Source organism: Bolinopsis microptera, chromosome 10, assembly GCF_026151205.1.
Source record: "Bolinopsis microptera isolate Bmic1 chromosome 10, MBARI_Bmic_1.0, whole genome shotgun sequence".
NCBI classification, from domain to species: Eukaryota; Metazoa; Ctenophora; class Tentaculata; order Lobata; family Bolinopsidae; genus Bolinopsis; species Bolinopsis microptera.
This window is the reverse complement of record NC_087081.1, coordinates 16339163-16365180: the sequence shown is the minus strand read 5'-3', so window position 1 is coordinate 16365180 and position 26018 is coordinate 16339163. Positions and strand designations below refer to the sequence as shown.

At 39.1% G+C, this 26018-nt stretch overlaps 1 protein-coding gene across 1 annotated transcript in view; it reads right to left on the bottom strand.

The window, feature by feature from the left end:
* Nucleotides 1–4301: 4301 nt before the first annotated feature.
* LOC134822077 (uncharacterized) overlaps nt 4302–26018 on the bottom strand; it is a 48591-nt gene continuing 26874 nt past the window's right edge. The window contains exons 2-5 of the mRNA XM_063832933.1: nt 19246–20037; nt 12489–12917; nt 7522–7695; nt 4302–7232 (exon numbers count right to left, since the gene is read on the bottom strand). Of these exons, the coding sequence (XP_063689003.1) occupies nt 6886–7232; nt 7522–7695; nt 12489–12917; nt 19246–20014 (1719 nt within the window). The 5' untranslated portion in view covers nt 20015–20037 and the 3' untranslated portion in view covers nt 4302–6885. The remainder of the gene's footprint in view (nt 7233–7521; nt 7696–12488; nt 12918–19245; nt 20038–26018) is intronic.

The window sequence follows — 26018 nt, the reverse complement described above, 5'->3', positions numbered from 1 at the left end:
GATGCGAGAAGACACTGATGTAAGTGGGAAGTTATGTCTAAGAAACAGCGTGTGGTTCGGGTGCCGGTTGAACGCATGTAAAAGGGAGGGTATATCCGTATTTCGCTGCTAGTGATGCAGTCCTTAGCCCGGTAGCTAAGGCTTCCCCGTTTCTCGCTCATTTGTGCTCCGATGGGCTTGTGACCTCTGCGGGGGTCAAGTGCAGGATGAGGGACATGGCTGACCAGGAGAAGGTTGTTTTTGGGAGATAGAGTAAGGTTGGTTTGGTGTTGTGCCTTCGCAGTTTAACTGTATCTTTACTCCCAGCATTTTCCACCGTGACAAGACCATGAACAGGCAGTTTTCTTGTCGCACTGGTAACCTCCACCTTGACGGATATTACTCGTCTAAATTTCTTCGAAGTAGCGCGCGCCGCTTTCTTCTCGAAATGTCTGGCCTGATGGCAAGTGCTACAAAGTAGCGTGCGCCGGGCCAGACCATTAACAATGGTCAAGCCGCACGAGAAATCCCTTTATCGTCCTGACGATACAGGGGAGCCGCGCACTCGTGCGCGGCGGGTCATACAACGTATGACAAAGATTGCAGGGATACAAGTTAATTGACTATAGTAATAGTGGCCATTCAAATTAATGCTTGTATATTTGGTGCACATAATGTGTATATTCAGTGAAAATATTTTGTGCATATTTAATTTTTAACAACAAATTTATTTCTACTTTAATTCAGAAAATTATCTTTACCATAATTCAAAAAATTATTTTTGTCTGTCTAGTGTCTGTATGTACGACCGCCCACGTGCAAATCAGACGATAATAATAGGAAGTTGCGTAGTTACCATGGTAACGAGTATGGTGTCCCATATGAGTCAACTTTAAAAACAAACAACAAAAATTTTTAAAAATTAGAAAGAAATAAAAAAATTTTAAAAAAATAAAAAATCCAGGTGAAATCAAGACCGAAAATTTTTACCCTCGTAGTGCATTTTAGTGTAATGTGTAGGCTGGTTGCAGCGATCTTTAAGCAGAGTTTAGTAGTCATGTTTTAGTTAGGATATTGCAGTTAAGTGAAGAAAAACCGTTAGGATTAGTGTAGATTTAGAGTAGTTAGGCTTAGAGATTTGTGTAAAGTAGGGCACGTGATAGTCGGGCGTGTAGGTTTTGTTATAGTTTTATGGCTGGGCCGAGCCGCGCGGTACCACGTGGGTGACCACGTGGTATCACGTGGCGCGGGTCGTTAACGCAGTTCTGGACACGTTGGAGTCAGTTCTGGAAAAGCTCTTTAGGTGACGTGTTTAATCAAAGTGTTAACCGCTGATCTAGAACGCCCAACGTGGCCCGTCTTGCCACAGTTTAAGTTGTGATTGTTGATAATATCTTTATATTCATCATTCGAACGTTATTACTCGATTCAACTGTTTCCTTTGTTCAACTCTAGCGTAGGAATGAATTGTACCACATTATACCGTTCAAATTAAAGTTGCCTCACCTATTTCCGTGTGGGGTAAATTAGTAAGCTTTCGATACTCGAAGATCGTGTTTCAGTCAATTCAGAGTAAGTGCAAGTTCTAAGAGTTTAGTGTTTCTACTAGCGTTCGTAACGAGTTTATATTTCCCATTTGATTCATATTCTCGATATTAACACCTTAGTATCCCTTTCTGTTAATTCCGTGTACGGTACTAGAATATCGTATTTGTTATATTAACGTAGAGTTCAATACTTAGATATTGTGAGTTATTGCGGTTGTCAGTCGCTAAGAACGACTGAGTGAGTAGTGTATATTGTGAGTACACCTTTGTGAGCAGGCACTGTAGACCATCGGTACGCCTCGGGAGGACTGGTCTGGTGCCATCTTATTTTACACTAATTTATGTTCCAGGGTAGGTGGAACATGTTTTGGTGGTTAAATAGTTAGTACTTGACCCAAACCACGCCCATCCCAAAATTACTGAAATCCAGGTAAAATCAAGACCGAAAATCTTTACCCCCGTAGTGAATTTATGTTCCGGGGTAGGTGGAACTTGTCATACTCATACGTTGTATGACCCGCCGCGCACGAAGTGCGCGGCTCCTCCTGTATCGTCGAAGCGACCGTGGGGGTCACCACGTGATACAAATAAAAATTGTGTATATTTTGTTCATTTTTGAGTGAAAATTAATTTATTAATTTATCACAAATTATTTTATTATAATATAACCACTTATGTGAAATGGTTATTTCGACGCATTAAATATTTGAACTAAATTAAAATATGAGTTGATTGTGGGTATAAATAATAAAATAAAATTTGTTTTACTAAAAAAATTTGTTTTACTTGGAAAGTCATGTTTCTAGGAAATTTTGTGGTTATGGTTTACAATTTCATTAAAATACAAGCAGGGTGATGTGGTTTTGCTATGATCATATATATTTATTACCGAGTAAGTCAATTGTCTTACATGCTTAGTTATACATTATAACTTCGTCCTTTTTTTGACGGCGTTATTCTCACTCTCTGGCGACATCGTTAACGGTATAACTTATTCCTCGTCCTTTTTGACGGCGTTATTCTCACTCTCTGGCGGCATCGTTAACGGTATAACTTATTCCTCGTCCATCTGACGGCGTTATTCTCACTCTCTGGCGGCATCGTTAACGGTATAACTTATTCCTCGTCCATCTGACGGCGTCGCTCTTTAATAACGGTCTAACTTAGTCTTCGTCCCTCTGACGGCATGGCCCTTTAGCGGGCTGTCTAGCTTATACTTCGTCCCTTTGACGGCATCATTAACAATATAAATACTTCGCTCTTACTCTAATTCTGGCAGGCATCGTTAACGGTATCTTAACTTATTCTTCGTCCATCTGACGGCGTCGCTCTTTAATAGCGGTTTAACTTATACTTAATAATATATTAATATTATACCTTACTTACCCGGTAATAAAGTTCAAGTGAAATTGCGGCGGCAAGCCAAGTGCTCGACAGCGTTTATATTATAACATGTTTGTACGATTTAACTAACAAGGTGGAATAAGTTTGCAGATCAACAGTTATTAGTGCTTACTTATTGGTGGGGATGAGTAGGTGCCAGTACTCGCCAAACACGCATGGTGGTTTATACAATGGCATACATAAGGGGGTAACAATGCGAAAGAGACATTCTGTTGGATTATTTTTTAAAGGTTTAAAATCAATGTAGTTTACTCTTAGTAATTATTTCGATAGTTGCTTCACGACTAGTGTTTTGTGTCTATTATTGCTCAATTGTGTAGGCTTGATTAAGGTGTGATCCCGATGGTCTCATTAACAGTTATTACGCCAAGTGTTTTGTGTATTACCATCAGGGACAGGTAGGGTTTCAAGTCGGTTTCCCGTTTCACCTTATTTTGAGCAGTCAGCCGATCCCTCTTTGCGTGATCCTGTTATGGAGAGCCCAATTGTAAATATGTGTATATATATGGTTAGGTGCTCATCTTTTGATATAGCTTGGGTTGTTCATTTCTTACCTGTTTGATTGAATAGAATTTGTTACTTCTTCGACTACATAATATGGATGTTGATATGGAGTCTCTGGGGCCAATGAAGACGCTGACGTTATTGATCGATAACTATGTTGTTGATTTCTTGCTGGTGAGCGAGTAGCCTACTGTGGCTGCCAGTTATGGCGGCTGAAGTGACTTCCTGCGACGTCCTACTAGAATTTGAGGTCCCTATATCAAAGCAGACGGAGAATTTGTTATGATTTTTATAACAGAACCATACTTACTGCACGAGTTTTATGTTTCATTATTTTTAGCTTATACGGCTGTACGTGCATGAATTTAGAACCGGTTTAGTCACGTGATGCTTGATGTATTTATGTATTTATAGTATTTAGTTTTATATCACAACTTGGCATCTTATTTTGTTATGTTCATAGTACAGTTATTACTGGCTTTACCCTAGTGTTGTGCTTAAAATGTGTGTTGCGTTGTTTAGAGTGATACATTTAAAAATGAGAACAACCAAATTGGGGGTTTGGGTAGTGGCCATGGGGTTGTACGGGGCTTAAGTTAACCTGTGGGTACTAACTTAATGTTACTCATGTTGTGGGGGTGGTCTGATACAATTGCAGAAGAATAGTTCCTAAAACTTAACGGGGAAGTATAGGATTTCCTGTAACAACGAAAAAACAATTTTCCTGAAATTCATGCTAAAATAATAGGTTTTGTAATTTTAAAATATGCAATTCATGCAGGTGTACTAAGTTTTGTACAAAATGCTGGTGAGTTGTTGTGCAAGAGTGTAAACTCTCATGCAAATGGTACCGAAAAGTCATGCAATTGGTCCTTAACTAAATTGTCATTAGAAAATTGAGTATCAAGTAATAATCACAGTTAGGTGGTGATAATAATCACAGTTACGTGGTGATGCGTTAACTAGGTCGGTTATTAACTTATACTTGGTTTTAGGGTTTGATTAGCATGCCTTAGATTTGGAATGAAGTTAAGTTCTTACCTTTTTAGGAGATCGGGTCTGTCGTCGCGAACAGCGTTGAGTCCGGTATCTGGATTTCAATTTGTAAGGACGGAACTGGTGTTCTTAGTCCGTGCCATCACAAGGTGTCGAGTCTCCGTATTTGTAAGGCTCCAGCCTAGCCAGACAAACGGCTAGGCATATACAGGGCCTGGTTCCTGTAGACCGGTTACGACACGAGGGTTCACGAGGCCTTGCGTTCTGGGCCAAAGGCCTGACGACAGGCCGATCAGTCGAGGAAGAGGCAAGAGTGTAGGAGATGGGTTAACGGCCTTTAATTTCAATGATAGTTTAATTCACAACTTGATTCATAATTTCATTCATAATTTAGATGTCATGACCGGAATCGGTATCATTTTAGAATACTTTGTACTTTTGAGTCATCGTGACAAGCACGGGTTTGTTTGAGTTACTTTAGTTCACATGCTGGACTGAAAGTTTCAGTGCCAGCTACTTGGACGATTGAGAGACGGGAATTTGGGGATGTTGGAATAAACCTACCAACATGATGGTAAATATACTAAAGAATGGTTACTACAAAACAAACGTAAAAATAACACTATTAGGCATTAACATGAGGATGGGGCTGCCTATGGCAAGCCAAAAGGGAGGAGACACTCCGTACTCAAAGTGGCAAAGATGAGAACTCCGCAATAATGCCGTCCTCCGCGAGGTTTCACTCGCTCCGGCACGCCGCTAACTCCTTAATTACGGGGACTGCTCAAGAGTTCTGGGGAATTTCTATCCTTATTGGTGGACACGACTTTACAGTCTAGGTGAATTGCTGTCCTTAATTACGGAGGTGGTCCTAGTCTTAGGGGATTGGTCAGCTAGTTAATCTGTGGAATCTATCACTTAATTACACAGGGCCCTGGGTGTTGAGGGTTTTTGGGTAGGCCAGCCGTCTCCTACAGGGATGGTAGTGGAACTAGAAGAAGGGGTTACTCGGTGCCTGGTTCCTGTCACTAACTGGGTCAACGGTCTCAATTAATCGGCGGGAGTTTTAGGACTAAGGCTTCTAGATAATTGGGGTCCGTAACTTATCGTGAGGGAAGTTCCACTTCCACTTAGGTACTCGGAGGGGAAGTGGGGATCCGACTAGCGGCTTGCAGGGCACAGGCCTTCTCCACATTAACTTACTTACTTACTTACTTACTTACTTACTTACTTACTTACTTACTTACTTACTTACTTACTTACTTACTTACTTACTTACTTACTTACTTACTTACTTACTTACTTACTTACTTACTTACTTACTTACTTACTTACTTACTTACTTACTTACTTACTTACTTACTTACTTACTTACTTACTTACTTACTTACTTACTTACTTACTTACTTACTTACTTACTTACTTACTTACTTACTTACTTACTTACTTACTTACTTACTTACTTACTTACTTACTTACTTACTTACTTACTTACTTACTTACTTACTTACTTACTTACTTACTTACTTACTTACTTACTTACTTACTTACTTACTTACTTACTTACTTACTTACTTACTTACTTACTTACTTACTTACTTACTTACTTACTTACTTACTTACTTACTAACTAACTTACTTACTTACTTACTTACTTACTTACTTACTTACTTACTTACTTACTTACTTACTTACTTACTTACTTACTTACTTACTAACTAACTAGACATGGGAGCTCTAGTATCGGTATTTGTAGGATATAGGCAGTCTTCACACTCAAGTCAAATGAGTTTTTGGGATTATTGCTCCTAAAGAGTGAAATTTGTGAAAGCAAGTTTTTAAGAAAAAGTTAAATAATATATAAGATTACTAGGAGCACACAAAATTATTTTCAACAAGACTTTAAGCGCTTAAAAAATGATATACGACTATTTTATCAACCTCCCCATTCAAAATTACAGAATTGGTCCTAAAATTCTAAAAGGTAATGCTTCAACCAGTAAACATACATATGAGCACTTATTGACATCAATATACTCGCTTACATACCGACTGCAGGTATTCCAGAAACAGGAAATTTGTAGATTACATGTCCAGTGTCCACTCCAACAATTTCATCTCCATAGATATCTATCTGCATCAATTTTCCAGGTATCTGTACCCATCCAGTACCTGTCGGTCTTGGAGCACTCATTCCTTTACGGTAGTAAATGTTGTTGCCAGAGTCAACACCAACAACAATATTCCTACCAGACGATATCCACTTCAAGTTGCCACAAATTTGGATCCATTCAGATCCAGCAGTATTGCTATCTCCATATGTTCCTTTTCGATAGTAAATATTATTTGCTCTGTCGACTATCCAAACTCCAGATGGTCCCACGGTAACTTGTATAGCCTTTCCTCCAATTTGCTGCCAGTTCTTTCCAGTCCATCTATAGATATCCTGATTTTTTTAAACTCCCCAAACATGACCGTTGTCACTGACATCAAGATTGGAAAAAAGGTAACCACGTACTCCCTGCCATTTGTTGTGACCCGCATCTCTATAAAAAAGGCTACCAAATCTCCTCGTGACTCCCCATACAGACGAACCAGACGAAATGTGATCAAATCTACCAGGTATTCGAGTCCAGCTTTTTCCGTTAAGCTTGTAGACCTTACTTCCCCTTTTAACACCCCACACGCCAGATCTTCCAATGGAGATACGAGTCAGACTTCCTGGTATAGCTTGCCATTTAGCAGTAACTGCAACTCCAGAGGTCACCATTGCTACCATTGGAACTGGAGTGGAACCTGAACCTGTTGAAATTACTTTTAATTGAACCATCAAATATTAAATTTCAGAATTTGGCCGCCAAAGCAAATTTATTTGTAGGCCTAAATAAAAGGTAAAACATCAATCTAATTGTTTATGTATCACTCACTCATACAAGTAAATTGACTATAGTGGCCATTCAAATTAATGCTTGTATATTTGGTGCACATAATGCGTATATTCAGTGCGAATATTTTGTGCATATTTAATTTTCAACAACAAATTTAAGAAGTGCCACTTATAAGTTATAAAGTTTAGTTTATGGTTTAGTACCAGGAAATTCAGCTTTGTTCATGCATTCCTTCGATTCAACTGCTTCACCACCACAATCTTTTCCACCTCTGGCTGGAGGTGGGTTATTGCAGGTTTTGGACCGGGTCGTTGTCCCTTTTCCACAACCTACTGAGCAAGCACCCCATTTGCTGTAATCACTCCACCCTCCATCAACTGAAAGTGTGGTTTTTATAATTTAGTCAACAGAAAAATAATCACTCAACTCCCTACTTCATACTCCCTAAATAATGTTCAAGCAGCTACCACGTGACACAATTCAGCCAATCAGAGTACAGGAATCCGCAAAGTTAAAGTTGCAAACTTTTGATCGGCCCGAAATGGGACTTTTCTGGAGATTTTGAGATAACTCAACAACTACGTTGTCTTAAATTTTCCTCCTGGGGAGGTAACGTTACTTTTACAAAACGAACATGTTGCAAAAAAACGGAAGTCCCTATAACTCTTTTACTTTCAAAGTTAGGCCCCATCCAGTAAGGGTTTCTGGGCTTGCCAGCGCTGGCTGACGACAGACGAGTAATATCGCAACTATAATACTATATGATTTCGCGCGATATATTGCGCTGGCCAGCGCTACTGCTAGCTGAGTGCTGACGAGTAATATCGCAAACATTTTGCTTGTTGCGACAAGTAAAAATGCTCTTATTAGGGAAAGGAGATTACTCGACATAGCTAACAAAGTCCTTGGCATGGAAAGAGTGTTAGTCAGGAAGAGTACGGTCGAGCCTAATGAACAATCCCCGCTATCAGCCATACCAATCAGAGTCATCTCCAGTTATGGAAGTGACAATGACTTGGTGAATGTTGTCCAGAAATACGAAGGTCACTTGAGACGAACTCGTAGTTTTAGTGAAAGTGACAGTCAGCAAGCCACAAACTCCACCACAGCACCGAAAGGAAAAAATAAACTGTTTCAGTTTGTGAAGAAAACGGGATCTACGCTTAGATCTCGCCTCGTTACATCCAAACAGCTTGCCTTAGGTGCTAAACATGGTAAAACTGAACCCTGTCACAGAAGAAACTGCAAGTGTTGTAAAATGATCATGAGTAAGGACTCCATCACATCAAATGGTAAAAAGATCAAATCAGCCCCTGGTTGTTGCAAGACCTATAACATCATCTATCTTGTACAGTGTTCGATTTGTAAGAAAAACTATGTGGGTAGGACTAATAATAGCTTGCATAAAAGGATGGACGTACACAGGTCCAAATTTTATGAAATCGTTGATGGTAGAGCATTTGATATTACTAGTGATGAGTATAGCCTAGGAGTTCATTTGATTGACCACGGTTTAGGAGTACATACAGATTTTAATGAAACTTTTAGAACTTTTATTTTAGAGAATTGCAGTCCCAGTACACTTGAAGTAAAAGAAAATAACTACATACATTTGCTTAATTCTCTTAGACCTTTTGGCCTTAATACTGTCAATCCCTTTGGATTACCTATATTCCGTAAACCTTAATATGATCTTTCTACCTTTTTCGGATTCTTAATTTTGTAACGGCTTGAGTTTCACTAACCTTTTAACATTTTTTAGGTTCAATGTCACTGGAGATGACTACAATCGAAATATATTTGGCAAGAATCTGAATGTTTTCAGTGTTGAAAGTTTAGTTTCTTAAATCCTGGAGTAGTCATTCGTGTTCCTGATATTTGGGTTAATTCTAACTCTCCTAGTTAATAACTGCTGTTTTGCTCAACCTGAGTCACTCGATAAACTTATTCAACTATTGAGATCGAAGGTTAGCCTTCTGCTAAGGGACTTTTTTTGAATTGTACTCATCAAAATTATTTCAGCTTATGACATAGTCATAGATCGCTGATTGGCTGTCGATTATAACTTTATAATTTCTTGATTGTTTTAATGTTTATAACGGTTCAAAATGTAAAGCATCTTTTTATTTATATTGGGATGCTCAATTCTAAATATTACTTATTATTAAGAAGGGATGATAATTTATAACTTTAAACTCTTATTCACTCGACAATCATGTGACTTACTTTAACACGTTCTCTAGGTGTTTCTTGGCGACTATTCAAAACCTTATCAGCTTATCCCTCTAATCTGACTCCAACCCTAACCCTAGCCGTTAAACAAAATACTTCATCTCACTGTATGTCTGCTTTAAACGTAATTATTGTTATAGGAATATATCTGAGGACAAGACATAGCTGAGATGATAACTTCCAACAAGGGTCATAATCCTGGACCAGGCAAAAGTCCCGCTCACATTGGGACGTCCGCTCGGTTTCTCGATGTAATCCGACTTATATGGTCCTAAATAACACTAATTACTCGGGTACACTTTTTCACCAGTGGGGCATTTCTCGGAATCACGCCCTTTTTGACCGCACCCATATCGCGACCCCAACTATAAATTATCTCGGCTTCTGATTGTGATACAGACCAAGATGCATGTTTATTTTAGTGCTATGAAGATACTTAAGGCCTAAGAGACTTAGTTTTTGAAAAATCGCCAAAAATCCTATTTTACTATATTAGCAGTCTCGCAAGTAACAATTATCACACTTATTTCAAGATATCTCAGCTTCTGATTGGAGCTAAGCGCTCATTTTGGGCATTAAAATGGTCAGAATCATCATATTGAGTAGGGTAGAGCATGGTTTTAAAGTCTTGAGACTTCAGGTTGTTGAGTTATTAGGTCAGATCCCATTTTTATGCTCTCGCGAGTAGCGATTGATGCACTCATTTCAAGATATCTCAGCTTCTGATCGGAGCTAAGCGTTCATCTTGGGCATTGAAATGGTCAGAATCATCACATTGAGTGGGGTAGAGCATAGTTTTAAAGTCGTGAGACTTCAGGTTGTTGAGTTATTAGAGTAGTGATTGAGTAGCGATTGCCAAGAAATATCAATAAATTTTTACTAAAACCTCTAGCCCTAGGAACATGCATTACCCCACCTAATTTGATCATTCTGACCATTTTAATGCCCATGATAAGCGCTTAGCTTCAATCAGAAGCTAAGATATCTTGTAATAAGTGTGTCAATCGCTACTCGCGAGAGTGTAAAAATATGTTTTAACCGAATAATTCAACAACCTGAAGTCTGAAAACTTTGAAACCACGCTCTACCCCACTTAATGTGATGATTCTGACTATTTTAATGCCCAAGATGAACGCTTAGCTCCAATCAGAAGTTGAGATATCTTGAAATAAGTTTATCAATCGCTACTCGCGAGAGCGTAAAAATGGGATCTGACCTAATAACTCAACAACCTGAAGTCGCAAGACTTTAAAACTATGCTCTACCCCACTCAATTAGATGATTCTGACCATTTCAATGCCCAAGATGAACGCTTAGCTCCAATCAGAAGTTGAGATATCTTGAAATAAGTTCATCAATCGCTACTCGCGAGAGCGTAAAAATGGGATCTGACCTAATAACTCAACAACCTGAAGTCGCAAGACTTTAAAACTATGCTCTACCCCACTCAATTAGATGATTCTGACCATTTCAATGCCCAAGATGAACGCTTAGCTCCAATCTGAATCAGAAGCTGAGATATCTTGAAATAAGTTCATCAATCGCTACTCGCGAGAGCGTAAAAATAGGATCTGACCTAATAACTCAACAACCTGAAGTCTCAAGACTTTAAAACTATGCTCTACCCCACTCAATCTGATGATTCTGACCATTTCAATGCCCAAGATAAACGCTTAGCTCCAATCAGAAGCTGAGATATCTTGAAATGAGTGCATCAATCGCTACTCGAGAGAGCATAAAAATGGGATCTGACCTAATAACTCAACAACCTTAAGTCTCAGGACTTTAAAACTATGCTCTACCCCACTCAATGTGATGATTTTGACCATTTCAATGCCCAAGATGAACGCTTAGCTCCAATCAGAAGCTGAGATATCTTGAAATGAGTGCATCAATCGCTACTCGCGAGAGCATAAAAATGGGATCTGACCTAATAACTCAACAACCTTAAGTCTCAGGACTTTAAAACTATGCTCTACCCCACTCAATGTGATGATTTTGAACATTTCAATGCCCAAGATGAACGCTTAGCTCCAATCAGAAGCTGAGATATCTTGAAATGAGTGCATCAATCGCTACTCGCGAGAGCGTAAAAATGGGATCTGACCTAATAACTCAACAACCTGAAGTCGCAAGACTTTAAAACTATGCTCTACCCCACTCAATGTGATGATTCTGACCATTTCAATGCCCAAGATGAACACTTAGATCCAATCAGAAGCTGAGATATTTTGAAATAAGTGCATCAATCGCTACTCGCGAGAGCATAAAAATGGGATCTGACCTAATAACTCAACAACCTGAAGTCTCAAGACTTTAAAATCATGCTTTACCCCTATCAATATGATGATTATGACCATTTTAATGCCCAAGATGAGCGCTTAGCTCCAATCAGAAGCTGAGATATCTTGAAATAAGTGTGATAATTGTTGCTTGCGAGACTGCTAATATAGTAAAATCGAATTTTTGGCGATTTCTCAAAAACTAACTCTCTTAGGCCTTAAGTATCTTCATAGCACTAATATAAACATGCATCTTAGGCACATTTTGGTTCATGCCTGAGGTCTGTATCACAATCAGAAGCCGAGATAATTTATAGTTGGGGTCGCGATATGGGTGCGGTCAAAAAGGGCGTGATTCCGAGAAATTCCCCACTGGTGAAAAAGTGTACCCAAGTAATTAGTGTTATTCAGGACCATATAAGTCGGATTATATCGAGAAACCGAGCGGATGTCCCAATGTGAGCGTCGAGCGGGACTTTTGCCTGGTCCAGGATTATCATGACTATAAAGGAATTGTAAGAATGTCGCCAATAGTTTATTCTCAGAATTTAAGGGCCCGACCATACTATGACTTACGAGAAAATCAGCAAGGTGGTTTATTTATAAATTAAAGTTATTGTTACTTTGTTAAACCAATGCTTGTTGTTATTAGTCACCTGGTTGTGCTCTGTAGTAATCAGATGCTGAGTCGGCTTTCCTGAACTTCATCTTTGTCACAAGCCTGTTCCAGTACTTGCTCCACTTAGTTTCAGTACACGATTGAGAGAGCAGTATGTTGAGAACCTCCACCTCGTTACAGTGTACCACTACTCTAACACCTTCAGTTCTGGTTAGAGTGATACGCCATACCTTGTCAGCAGTAGAGGGGGGATTAACAGCGAACTTTTTGAAGGATGTGCAGAATTGGAGCGAGTATAGTGGAGAGGCTAAGTCGAGCCAGAGTCCTCCTGCAAACATTCCCCAAGCAGAGTAGAAGGTCACATACAGTACGTTATCGTTACTCCCCAGCTCACTAGATTTAATTTCTAAAGGTGTCGACTCAAGATCCCACTCTATTACCACGTCACGTTCGACTGGAAACCAACCTGTTAATTGTATTTTTAACTCATGACTATAAAGGAATTGTAAGAATGTCGCCCATTGTTTATTCTCAAAATTTAAGGGCCCGACCATACTATGACTGTTGTCACCATGACGGCATGACTGTTGTCATGGTGCGGTCAGATGTAATGACCATAGGTACGTAGTTTGTTTATAGGGCGTGCCAAGGATACGTGACAACTCCACAGGCACGTCGCGCCTGGCTTTTCAAAAGCCGTGCCTAGCCAAAAATCCGTGCCTGACGTGACTGCAGGCACAGTCTATTCAGTACTCGTGCCAACGAAAGAAAAAAACGTCACAATATCTATTTACTAGTTGTAAGGAAAACAATTATTGACGGTCACAAACTTGTAACACTAGCCCAATCAGACAATTGGTATCATTATGGTCTCGGTTTTCTAATCTGCCCAGTCTTTGTACCTTCTATTGTTGCATGAAGATCACTTAGTAACAGAGTGGCTTTCATTGATATAAGACTCACAGAACCCAACGGATCTCATCGTATGATCAGGATCGTTAACGTGTACGGACCAACCAAGAAGATTGTCGATGATGACATCAGTAAGGTCACAGGTAACTCCCCATTGTTACAATCATATTTCAATGATCTGAAAACTGCTATCAATATTCCAGCTCGATACGATTTGTTTGTTGCTGGAGATTTTAACGCCCGACTTGGGAGATGCAGTAGGAAAGATGGTGATGGTAAATGTAAAGGAAAGACAGTAATGGTCTGAGAAACAGGAACGGTGAGTTTCTACTGGACTTTATTGTTGATAATGGTCTGTTTGCGTGCAATACTGCGTTCCAACACAGAGCGAAGTATATTACCACCTGGAAGGCTAGATGTGTTCCCAAGGGCAGACCCAAGGGTTCAAAAGACACTGTGAACTATTTTAAACAAATTGATTATATTTTATGTCGTACTAACTTTAAAGTCTGTTTAACAGACTCCCGCTCTTTTTGCGGTGATTTTGTGAAATCTGACCATAAACCTGTGGTCGCGCGTTTTAAACTTGGTTATGAATACATTGTACATAAGCGGCCCAGGTCTGACAAAATAAGGTTTGATGTCAATCGCCTTAATGATTCTGATATTAAGTCTAAATTTTTTGATTCTTTTAAAAGTAATATTGATTGTAGAGTTTTAACTAATAATGCTATTTCTGAAAATTCTGATATTTTTGGTATATTGAGTAAATGTGCCGTCCAGGTGGTTGGTAAAGTGCCCCTGGGGAAGCCTCATCAGTACAGCGACGATTCAACTGTCGTTAAACTTTCAGCAGAGAGAAAGTCCCTTCAGCAAGAATGTAGCCTCACAGGAATAAGTGACAGGAGTGACCTCAGAAAAAGAATCAACCATCTCAAACGTACCATCAAAAAGAGGTTGAAATCTATCAACGAGGCCACTGCTAACGCCCTAGTAGATGTCATCAACAACACCGACAGCTACAGAAGCATGTTTGAAGCGAATAGAACTTTGGCCCAGTGTAGGATGAAGAAAGATGGAGTGACTGTCCACGATGCAGACGGGAACACCTTAGGTTCTGACTCATTAAAAGCAGAAGCTATTAAAGAATACTTTAATAATGAGTTCAATGACAAAGATGAACCCCACCTCTCAGCATTCATAGACCCTCCTGGAAGCCTCCTCTGTCCCATAACACCTGAAGAAGTTGGCCGTGCTGTTATGAAGCTGAAATCCGGTAGAGCGTGTGGCCCTGATGGTATACCTAATGAGCTAATGAAAGCTGCTGGATATCCCCTCCACTGTGAGTTGGCTAGGATCTACAATCTCTCCTTTGAGACCAACACATACATCCCAGCTATTGGAGAAGGTATCCTGACACCCCTTTAGAAGCCAGGAAAACCCCGAGGTCCGGTAAAGTCTATCTGGCCCCTCACATTGCTAAATGGAACTAGTAAAGTCCTATCACTCGTAGCCTTGAACAGAATCAATTACAACGTTGATATGTACACTGGACCTTGGCAGGCGGCATACAAGCAGGGTCGCAGTTGTGCTGACCTGGTTTGGTCTCAGAGAATGTTGACATCAGTGGTTACCAGGCGCGAGTTTGAGTATAGTAAAATCAACATTGACATGACCGCTGCGTTTAATACCATCCGCAGACAGACCATCATCAACCTCCTCATTGATGCAGGATGCTCTAGAGACGACATTCGCCTGGTTCAGTACCTCCTCTCAAATACAAAGCTCAAGGTGACGGTCAACAGAGCTGAGTCTGGTGAATTCGTGATTAATATTGGAGCTTACCAGGGAGACAGTCTGGCAGGTAAAGTGTTTACATTGACCCTTGCCGGTGCCCTAAATCACATCAGAGCCGTGATCAGTGTCACAATTCCTAGACCGAACCCCCTAGTCTCTGATAGAGGCCTCCCGTTAGAGTCCGCCTATGCTGACGATGCTGAGCTTCTTAGTGAAGATGGTCAGAGCCTGGTGAAGATACTAGAGATTGCCAGTGACATACTAAAGGACTGGAGTCTCTTTGTTAACGAATCAAAGACGGTGTTTACAAGAGTGTATTTGGCAGAGACAGATGCTTTAGATGCCCATGGCAATAAAATCAGAGGAAATGAAGAGTGGCGAGAGTCAGTGCTATTAGGATCAAAGCTCTGTTCAGAAAGAGATATTGTCAACAGACGCAACAAAGCCAATGTTGCCTTCTACACCTACAAGAAAGTCTGGTTGAATAGCTCTGTTCAGATCAGTGAGAGTAGAAAGCTGAAGTTGTACGAAGCTCTTGTCACTTCAGTGTTGTTGTATAACTGTAGCAGCTGGGCTGCTCCTGAAACCGTAATGGCATCTGTCGACGTTCTTCAAAGGAAGCATCTGAGACAGATAATCAACATCTATTGGCCTACGGTTATCAGTAACGAGAACTTATAAATCAAGAGGCTTGCATATAATGAACATATTGACACGGGTGCAGAGTTGAGCCTGTACGGAACCTAGTAGTTTCAGTTCCTTGTTTAACTTGCCGTACAGCAAGTAAATTCACTACTTTAGCCCGGCGAGGCACATAGCTCACTCTGCAACTCCGTGTCAAATGTTTCATATATACTAGCCAAGTTCACAAGATATTTCCTTGTGTTTGAGAAGCGCTCATTAGAACTGCTTCCTTTCCCTTCAGTATCCCACAGTCTCTCGAGCTTCGTAACTGCCAGAGAACTCTCTTAAACAATTACTAGACCCGGTGATTATAAATCAAGAGGCTTGCATATAATGATCATATTGACACGGGTGCAGAGTTGAGCCTGTACGGAACCTAGTAGTTTCAGTTCCTTGTTTAACTTGCCGTACAGCAAGGACATTCACTACTTTAGCCCGGCAAGGCACATAGCTCACTCTGCAACTCCGTGTCAAATGTTTCATATATACTAGCCAAGTTCACAAGATATATCCTTGTGTTTGAGAAGCGCTCATTAGAACTGCTTCCTTTCCCTTCAGTATCCCACAGTCTCATGGCAGATCAATCATCAAACCACGCGTAACGCGCGTCGCGTGATATGAGTCATGGCGTCATAACTTCCTTTTCGAACCAGTATTCAGTCTTAATAAAGTATAGTCTTATAGTTATACGTTGTTAATTAGGATTGCCAGGATTTCTCAATGCCAGCAGGTTGAGGTAATGAATGTTTCAAGATGTAATCAGATCGAACGCTATATAAGAGATGTAATGTCAGTCCCCTTACTGAAAGGATCAAGAAAGCACGATGGAAGATGCTTGGGCACGTTCTCAGAAGCGGTGATGACACTCCCGCTTTCTTATCTTTTAGATTTACATGTTTAGGATGTCTTGACTACAAAGGAAGGAGGGGCAGACCTCGTTCAAATTTATTTGATTTATTATTAAAAGACATTATGACGAAGAATATAATTGTGATTGTAAATAAAAGATTTAGTTTAAGTAATTTCAACGATTTAGTGTACAAAGCTCATGATAGACGTTTATGGAGAAGCTATGGGTGAGTCGAGACTACTCGGCCACTCGATTTTATGATTTATTTCCTATTATCTTGTGTTTGGTGTATATAGTTGATTAATAATAATTAATGATAAATAATAAACATGCTTAAATACGTAAGCATGACGTAAATCACAATGCTGGCAAGCATGACCGTGCCTCTTATATTCACAACACTATTTACCCCCTTTACTATTTAACCCCTTTACTATTTACCCCCTTTATTATTTACCCCCTTTACTATTTACCCCCTTTACTTTTATACCCCCTTTACTATATATTATATCCCCTTTACTATTATACCCCTTTATTGTTTTTCAGGCATTAAGACTCATCGAAAGTAGTTCAGCAGGTATGTTTAAGTTCAAAACATTCTAATTCAATGTTAAAGATGACGGGAATAAAAAATAGTTATGTGGAGGTTTTTAAGAAATTTGCGCAAAATACGCGCCAGCATGTTATACGAAATTCGGTAAAAACCCAAAATCGCCATATTCAGGTGCCTTAAAAACCATGTTAAAATTAAGTTAGAATTCTGAAACTTTGCAGGGCGTCTAGACGTTGACCAAATCGACTGGAAAAAAAAGTTTCAAGTTTCAGGAGCATCGGGAAATGGGTTTTCTAGAATCCCTGTTTTACGACAGATTGTCGTGATACATACATACATATATTCAGGGATAGACGCTTTGCCAGTCAATTATAAGCTATATTCAAGTGTCCGTAGATTGAAGTTTGTGCTTTTTTGAAGAAATATTTTATAAAAACGTCAATTTTGCGATTTAGTATTCTCTGGTGTTGGGCCATGCCTTGGGTTGTGGAGCTCAGTTCTGCTTTCTATAGGTATAAATTGTGCATTAGGCTAGTTTTAAAGTTGAAAATCGAAAAGTTGCACACGTGGGGACACGCCCAAATTGAAAGAAAATTGCTAAAATCACTGAAAATTGCTGTTTTCGTCATTTTCTGTCAACTTTAGAGTACCGTTGTGATTACAGTTTTCTTGAAATACTTTTAAACTTTGCATGCTTATCAAACTATATATAAAACAATTACATGCAAAAATTTACGGTGATTCAATATTGGATGCGCACGCAACGTCCGCTCAAAGTTTGCACGTGCGAAAGGTGACCATTTTGCTCATTCGTGATTTCCAACAAATTCTGCTTTGCCACGACAGTTTAATGTCATTATATATGAATTTAATGCCAACTTGAATGAGTATTAAGTGGCATATTCAGTCAGTCACAGCGATCGATGCTTTAGATGCCCATGGCAATAAAATCAGAGGAAATGAAGAGTGGCGAGAGTCAGTGCTATTAGGATCAAAGCTCTGTTCAGAAAGAGATATTGTCAACAGACGCAACAAAGCCAATGTTGCCTTCTACACCTACAAGAAAGTCTGGTTGAATAGCTCTGTTCAGATCAGTGAGAGTAGAAAGCTGAAGTTGTACGAAGCTCTTGTCACTTCAGTGTTGTTGTATAACTGTAGCAGCTGGGCTGCTCCTGAAACCGTAATGGCATCTGTCGACGTTCTTCAAAGGAAGCATCTGAGACAGATAATCAACATCTATTGGCCTACGGTTATCAGTAACGAGAACTTATAATGCTCGATATGCTTACCTAAACACAAGGAAACGTTTTTAAAGGAAAAATTTCGAAATCGTTGAAACTTCCTCCTTATTAATGAAGATATCAGTTTATATTTCGACTTTATAAAGTACCCTGACATTATAATCAAAAAGAGATGATATTTGAACAAAACCCATAATCATGGGTAGAGTGGACCGCTGCCAGTGGCTTTCTTTCCCAAACAAAAGGCAATGATATCAATTTGAATGACCGTTATCAAATGCAAAATGATACCGAGAATGAAATCGGTCGCTCGCTTTTTTTTCAAATTTTTTTGTCATTAACGACTATGACAAAAATGTTTGAAGAAAAATGTACCGTAGGAAGTATGATAAAGTTTTTAATTTCTCCCACAGGCTTTAAGTTTTACATAATGATTCAAATTTAATAATTGAAGTTAAACTGAATTATTTAGTTAGAAGCTCTAGTATCGGTATTTGTAGGATATAGGCAGTCTTCACACTCAAGTCAAATGAGTTTTTGGGATTATTGCTCCTAAAGAGTGAAATTTGTGAAAGCAAGTTTTTGAGAAAAAGTTGAATAATATATAAGATTAAGCGCTTAAAAAATGATATACGACTATTTTATCAACCTCCCCAATCAAAATTACAGAATTGGTCCTAAAATTCCAAAAGGTAATGTTTCAACCAATAAACATACATATGAGCACTTATTGACATCAATATACTTGCTTACATACCGACTGTTTTTTTAGCTGTGGTAGGAAATCCAGAAACAGGAAATTTGTAGATTACATGTCCAGTGTCCACTCCAACAATTTCATCTCCATAGATATCTATCTGCATCAATTTTCCAGGTATCTGTACCCATCCAGTACCTGTCGGTCTTGGAGCCCTCATTCCTTCACGGTAGTAAATGTTGTTGCCAGAGTCAACACCAACAACAATATTCCTACCAGACGATATCCACTTCAAGTTGCCACTAATTTGGATCCATCCAGATCCAGCAGTATTGCTATCTCCATATGTTCCTTTTCGATAGTAAATATTATTTGCTCTGTTGACTATCCAAACTCCAGATGGTCCCACGGTAACTTGTATGGCCTTTCCTCCAATGTGCTGCCAGTTCTTTCCAGTCCATCTATAGATATCCTGATTTTTTTTAACTCCCCAAACATGACCGTTGTCACTGACATCAAGATTGGTAAGTGAACCAGGTATTCGCTGCCATTTGTTGTGACCCGCATCTCTATAAATGTGACCATGTTTGTTGACTCCCCATACAGACGAACCACCAGACGAAATGTGTTCTAAGTTACCAGGTATTCGAGTCCAGCTTTTTCCGTTAAGCTTGTAGATATTTCCTCTCCTGTTAACACCCCACACGCCAGATCTTCCTTTGGAGATACGAGTCAGACTTCCTGGTATAGCTTGCCATTTAGCAGTAACTGCAACTCCAGAGGTCACCATTGCCACCATTGCCACTATTATAGCTATTGCTATATTCATTTTAGCTTGTTTACTTTAGGCTACTGTAGATGCAATGTTAATAAATATCAGTTTTAATAGTCGCTGACCATTTCAATTAATATGGCGTATTAGATTCATGAGATAAAGAAACTATGAGTTAAGCATCTTTTGACAAATGGCCCGCATGCGGTTATAATAGTTTCCTAATAATAGCCTAATATTAGGAAAACTTACGGATATGTATATCTTCCAAGTTGACGGAGCGATCTCGGCAACACGGATTTAATAGTGGAAGACGTGCGCGCAGTTGTAAGGTATAAAGTAATATTAACTCCCGATCACGTGCAATTGTAAGGTATAACTATAAGGTAATATTTACTCCCGATCTTAAGAACTTAAAACTGAAATTATCAAAATCAAAAATTATGCAAAAAATTGAACTTAAAACTGAAATTATCAAACTAATGATGAAAGCAAGCTTCTAAATTCGGGATCGCCTGTGGCAGGCAAGGCTCTTACTAATTCGCTCGCCCAAAAATTTCACGTGACTTTGGTTTTTATGGTTTTGCAGCCGTACAAAACGGTTTTACATAAACCCTAATCCTAACCCTAACCCTAACCATGACCCCGAAGCTATCCATAACCCTTACCACAACCCTAACCCTAAACCGAGCCCTAAACACTCGAATTCATGTTTTACTAGCCTGTCACGTGACCAAAACGGTTTTTTGCCCATAACTCTCCAGGGAAGCATTTTTAATTTTACCCTACGTCATGGGGGGTGATTCGGAATCCGATGAACAATGGGGCGCATGTACCAGTGACCACTCTTATGCATGAGTACAGCTCCGAAAAAGCCCATTCGATTCATCAGTTGCAACTGTTTAAAGACAGGTTGTGGCAATGCTTGTTCATGGCTCATGCAGAAAAGCAGGAATACATTTTGGATATTCAACCTGTCTCAAATGTCAGGACAATTGCACCAATGTGCCAGCTGGGGACTCATAAGTAAGACTCTTATCTAGTATAATAAATGGTTATATCATATATAAAGTACTGCTTCGATTTCCCGATTAATTTAATGAAAAGTATCCTTCCCGACCTCTAATTGCAACAAAAATTGGTAAGCTTACTCATAGACTTACAAGGAAAGTGTCCGAAAAATTTAAAGCATATCCAACCATCAAACATTATGTTACAGCTAAAAGCAGCGTATTTTGCCCCATTTTGATCACTATATCAACTCCGATATCCACCAAATTTTTCGGACAGTTGTAAAAGCCCTATTGGAAGGTCGTCGCCAATTTACAGAATGATCTCATTTAAGGAACTGGAAATAAATCCGAATAATACGACAAAAATGGTCAAATTTGGACGAATTTGGTCAAATTACGCGACTTTTACAACTACTTTTGCTCCAAAAGCCGCGCACCATCAAATATGGCACCTAGGTGAAACTCACTGATCTTTCCAAAAAAGGTATGACAAATTTGGTATTGTGAAAATTCTCACAGTCTCTAGAAAACAGTGGTACAAAAATTTTTAAAATCCGAGCAAGTTTATTTTTATCGTGCACCTCCTACTAAAACGGTGGATTTCGGAATAAAAACGTTCTTAACCACATTTTGAAAAAAAACGATACAAAACGAGTTTAGTTTATAAGTTATATTTTTAAAAGTCGAAACGAAACATAGTATTAATTACTACCCCGCGTTCTTATAATCCTATGCTGTAAGATTATTGCAAAAGATGTAACTAAATACTTCACAAAATACGGTGTCCATGTCTGAGTGACTATCAAAAATGTTTTCTACAAGGACAAAAGAAAATCGTGGCACGTGCGGAATCCCATTCTCCGTTATAAAACCAATAAAACGCGCAGTTTAAAGACTTTCGCTTTCATTTTTAAAAGCAACCACTTTGACTAGTTATAATAAGTTATTGACAAAGCATAACTCGCCATCAACTTTGTAGGTTTATTTGTAGGTTTACAACCTACCAGGACGCGCGCCGAGTTGGACTCGTCGACGGTCCAATATATGGAACAGATATTTTACGAGTATCACCCGTTAACATCAACTAAGTCAAATTTCAATTTTAATATACCAAAAGAAACTAAAGAATTTTGTCAACAAAAAAGGGGACTGCTGAATGGGGTAGTAAAAACGCGATCTCCACTCTCAAAATCGACTTTTAAAATTTCATACTTTTTCCCGTTAAAATAAACCCCCCCCCTCCCCCTTTCGTGTGCCCTCTTCTTTTGCAGCTTCTCGGCTCTCTCATACCCAGCAGACCTTACTGGCTGGCGATATTACTACAGGTGATCATCGCCTCTTCACAGCTTGTTGAACTCCGCGCGCGCTCGTTAGTTCATTGCATTTGCACGCTTCGATTATTCCAAGAATGCAATTGTACCACGTGATACGATTCAGCCAATCAAAGAACAAGAATCCGCAAAGTTAAAGCTGAGCAGTTTTATAAGGCCTAAAATATGAATTTTCGCGATAAGTCGAAGTCTACATTGTTTTGAATTTTCCTCCTGGGGAGGAAACGTTATTTTTACAAGGCGAACATTTTGTTGAAAACCAGACGTTTCTATCTCTTTTATTTTCGAAGTTAGGCCCCTACCAGTACCAGTAAGGTTTCCTGGGTTTTCCCGTAATATTTTCTGCACTTGCCAGACCAAGAGCGAGGATAACCAAAAGAGTCACAGGTCATTAACATTGTCGCTAGCTTTTTAATAAATCAGATTCAGCGGATTAAACCTCCGATAATAGCAGAATGGTAAACTTTTTATTTTGGAATGGAATTTTGATTTTAAAGCTTAATATTTTGTTGACGCTATCTAGGGCAGATAGTGACATAGACAATGCTTAGATTTGAAATGAAAACGTATATGACCGGATAAAAATTAAAAACTATGATAAAATTGTTCAAAATCGAAATTCAACTTCAAGTTCAAAATAAGCTTCAGAGATTAGAGAACGTACTAAAGAAAATATCATCAGCATTCAGCACGGAGGTCGCAGCTGATTTATTTGGCTGACGGACAACTAAGAGCCTGTCAATTTTACCTTGTTAACTAATTAACATGCTAGCTTGGGAAATGCAATCAGCTCCAACAACTAAGAACCAATCATTACATATCCCCGACAACTAAGAACCTCTGGAGATACTTTAAACATTCCATGTGCTGTGCAGATCCGGACGCTGTGGCTCTACTGCGTTGTACCATCCGAGCGAGGGATTCCATGTTTGGTAACGTCTGATTGGCTTCTGAGGTTGAATCTGCTAGGACTTCAGAGATGAGGTTCTGGGTCACCGACAATGTCTGTTCAGTAGCTTTCCTTCAGTGATGAGTGAGGAGAGGACTTCACGGTTCTGTGGAGCAGCGTTGTCATCAGGGTGGTTGTGGGGTTTGGAGCTAAGGCATACGGAATTATTTGACAGGTGAGGTAGGCATGACAGGAACACTCGGTAGGAGTGTTGTTCTTCCAGTATCGCCAAAGGGTCGTTCACATAGTATTAAAAGACGTGAAACTTATGAAGACTAAGAGACTACCGGTGCCAAACTTTGAAATTGTTGTTTTCTTGAAAACCGATAAAACTTTGAAGCTATGAGAGCTAAGTTTGAGCTAGAATATGAAACAATTGCATTGCCACACGTGAAATGTTTATCTGATGAGGGCGGTAGTAAACTGACCACAGCTATAACAAACCATTTATGATATGTATAATTAAACCATATCATTAACAATTGGGGGCCGACATTTTATTCTAACTAGCTAACCCAACTATAACCGTCCAAAAGCAGTCGAATAATCAAATTTAGGCAGATCCAATCTGCCTAAATCCAATCTGCAGTCGAATAAGGTATCGCAGTGGCTGATACGAGAACGGTGGCTGATACCGTCATGACGGTATTTTTATTTTGCAATTAAAAGCTGAGATATTGTAATTTTTTCACTGGAAATTGAATTTCGTTGTGAATAACAAATGATGAACGCAAGCTTCTAAATTCGGGATAGCCTGTGGCAGGCAACGCCCGATTCTAATGCTTCTACAGACCTACACAAGTGCAAGTAAGTTAAAGTAGGTAAATATTTCATGCTAGGCATGTGGCACCCATTACGGTAACCATCCATTGAGTTTTTGCTTTTTCGCTGTACTATATTGCACAGCTCCCCATTTAACCCTCACACACGATTTCTCGAGCATTCGGCTGGTATGGGTGGACCGGGAGGCTGCATAAATCCTATATGGGATCCTTAGCAGAACGTCGACGACGCTCACCCCACGACTAGGTAGACAGCGGGTATTGAACTTGCAACCTCACGATTGCTGGCGTTCTAAGAACTGCGCTCTAACCAACTGAGCTACCTGGCCGTTGTGAATAACAAGTTACGACTTTTTTATTTCGTCACTAGGGAAAAGATTTGGTTTACATAATATTTATTGATGAAATAAATAATCAATAATCAATTCTAATTATCGAACAATGAACATGCTATGATAATTTTATCTGACATCAGTAGAAACGTCTCAAACTACTAAAATTACTTTTTGAAAAATAGAGTTTATAACAAAGGGATCTTTCACATATTACGTCATCAAGTTTTTGGCTACCCCAACCGTCAGCATTTCCAATTTCCATTTTCCAAACAACCTTCCCCTCGGCTGCTTACGTAATACGTGAACACTCCCTAACAGCCCATGCAAACTAAATTACAAACAAAATTTGATTTTATAAAAGATACGCTACTACTAATATTTTTCATCGATATGGTCACCAATTTATAAGTATATTAGTAATCTATGAGTATAATTGTTGATTCTAAATTTGGAAACAGTCAACGATTCACAAACTAAATTATATATTATGAGTACAATTGAATCACGTGTTGAAAATCAAAATTATTCTACATACAACTCCAGGAAACTTGTGGCGTATCTCTAAAAGTAAAACTATAAATATATGAAAATTTATGGGATTACATTTGACGGATGTTACTCGTCTAAATTTCTTCGAAGTAGCGCACGCCGCTTTCTTCTCGAAATGGCCCGATGGCAAGTGCTACGAAGTAGTATAGCGCGCACCGGGCCTGATCATTAACAATGGTCAAGATTACATTGGAGGACTTTGCCGCTTCGACGCGCCGCGCAAACTAGCATTCTTGCTTCGCATCGTCGTCGTCGATCGTCGATCGTCGAGCAACGATCTCGATGGATTGACATCGTCAATCAAGCGATTACATAAAGGTTATATATCTTATCGGACCTTATTTGGACGGACATTAATTGAACGTTCATTTTAATGTCCGTTCAAATAAACTATAAAGTCCGTTCATTTAAGGTCCGTCGAATTGAATTTTTTTAAAACATTTTTCAACTTTGAACTTTTTGTCCAGAATATGACAACTATGAGAACTTTTTTGTGCCGTAAGTTAACGCAGGAAAGGTTCTCCTTGGTCTGCCAGAGGCACAGAAAACTGTACTAGTATATGATGTTTTCAAGGGTCACTTGGCGAAAAAGTCAACGGAATTATGACACTCAACAACATAGTTCATGAGTTAGTCCCCGCCAACATGACAAACTTGTTTCACATTTCAGCCTCTAAATGTTATTTAAGCATGGACTATTTCATGCACGAAAAGAAGATGATATGTGATATTAGACACTGATCATGTACACACATTTTAACATTTTTACTGCTTAACGACTGCTATTCTTACTTACTGTATAAAAAATAGATTTAAAAATCGTTTGCTGAAATAAAAAACGTCAAAAAAATGAAAAAAATTCGGATATTTGATGGTTTTGAATGCCTTCTAGCGTTCATATTAATGTCCGTTCATAATTATGTCCGATCATTTAATGTTCGTCCAAATAGGGTCTGATAAGGTATGTGAATACTCTATTTTAATAACCTTTCAAAAGTGGGATGCTCGGTTTACGCAGGTAATTTTCGCTAGGAGTACCGGGAAGAAACATTATTATATAGGACTCACACAGTTTAGTACACTGATATTTGCAGAAAAGAAA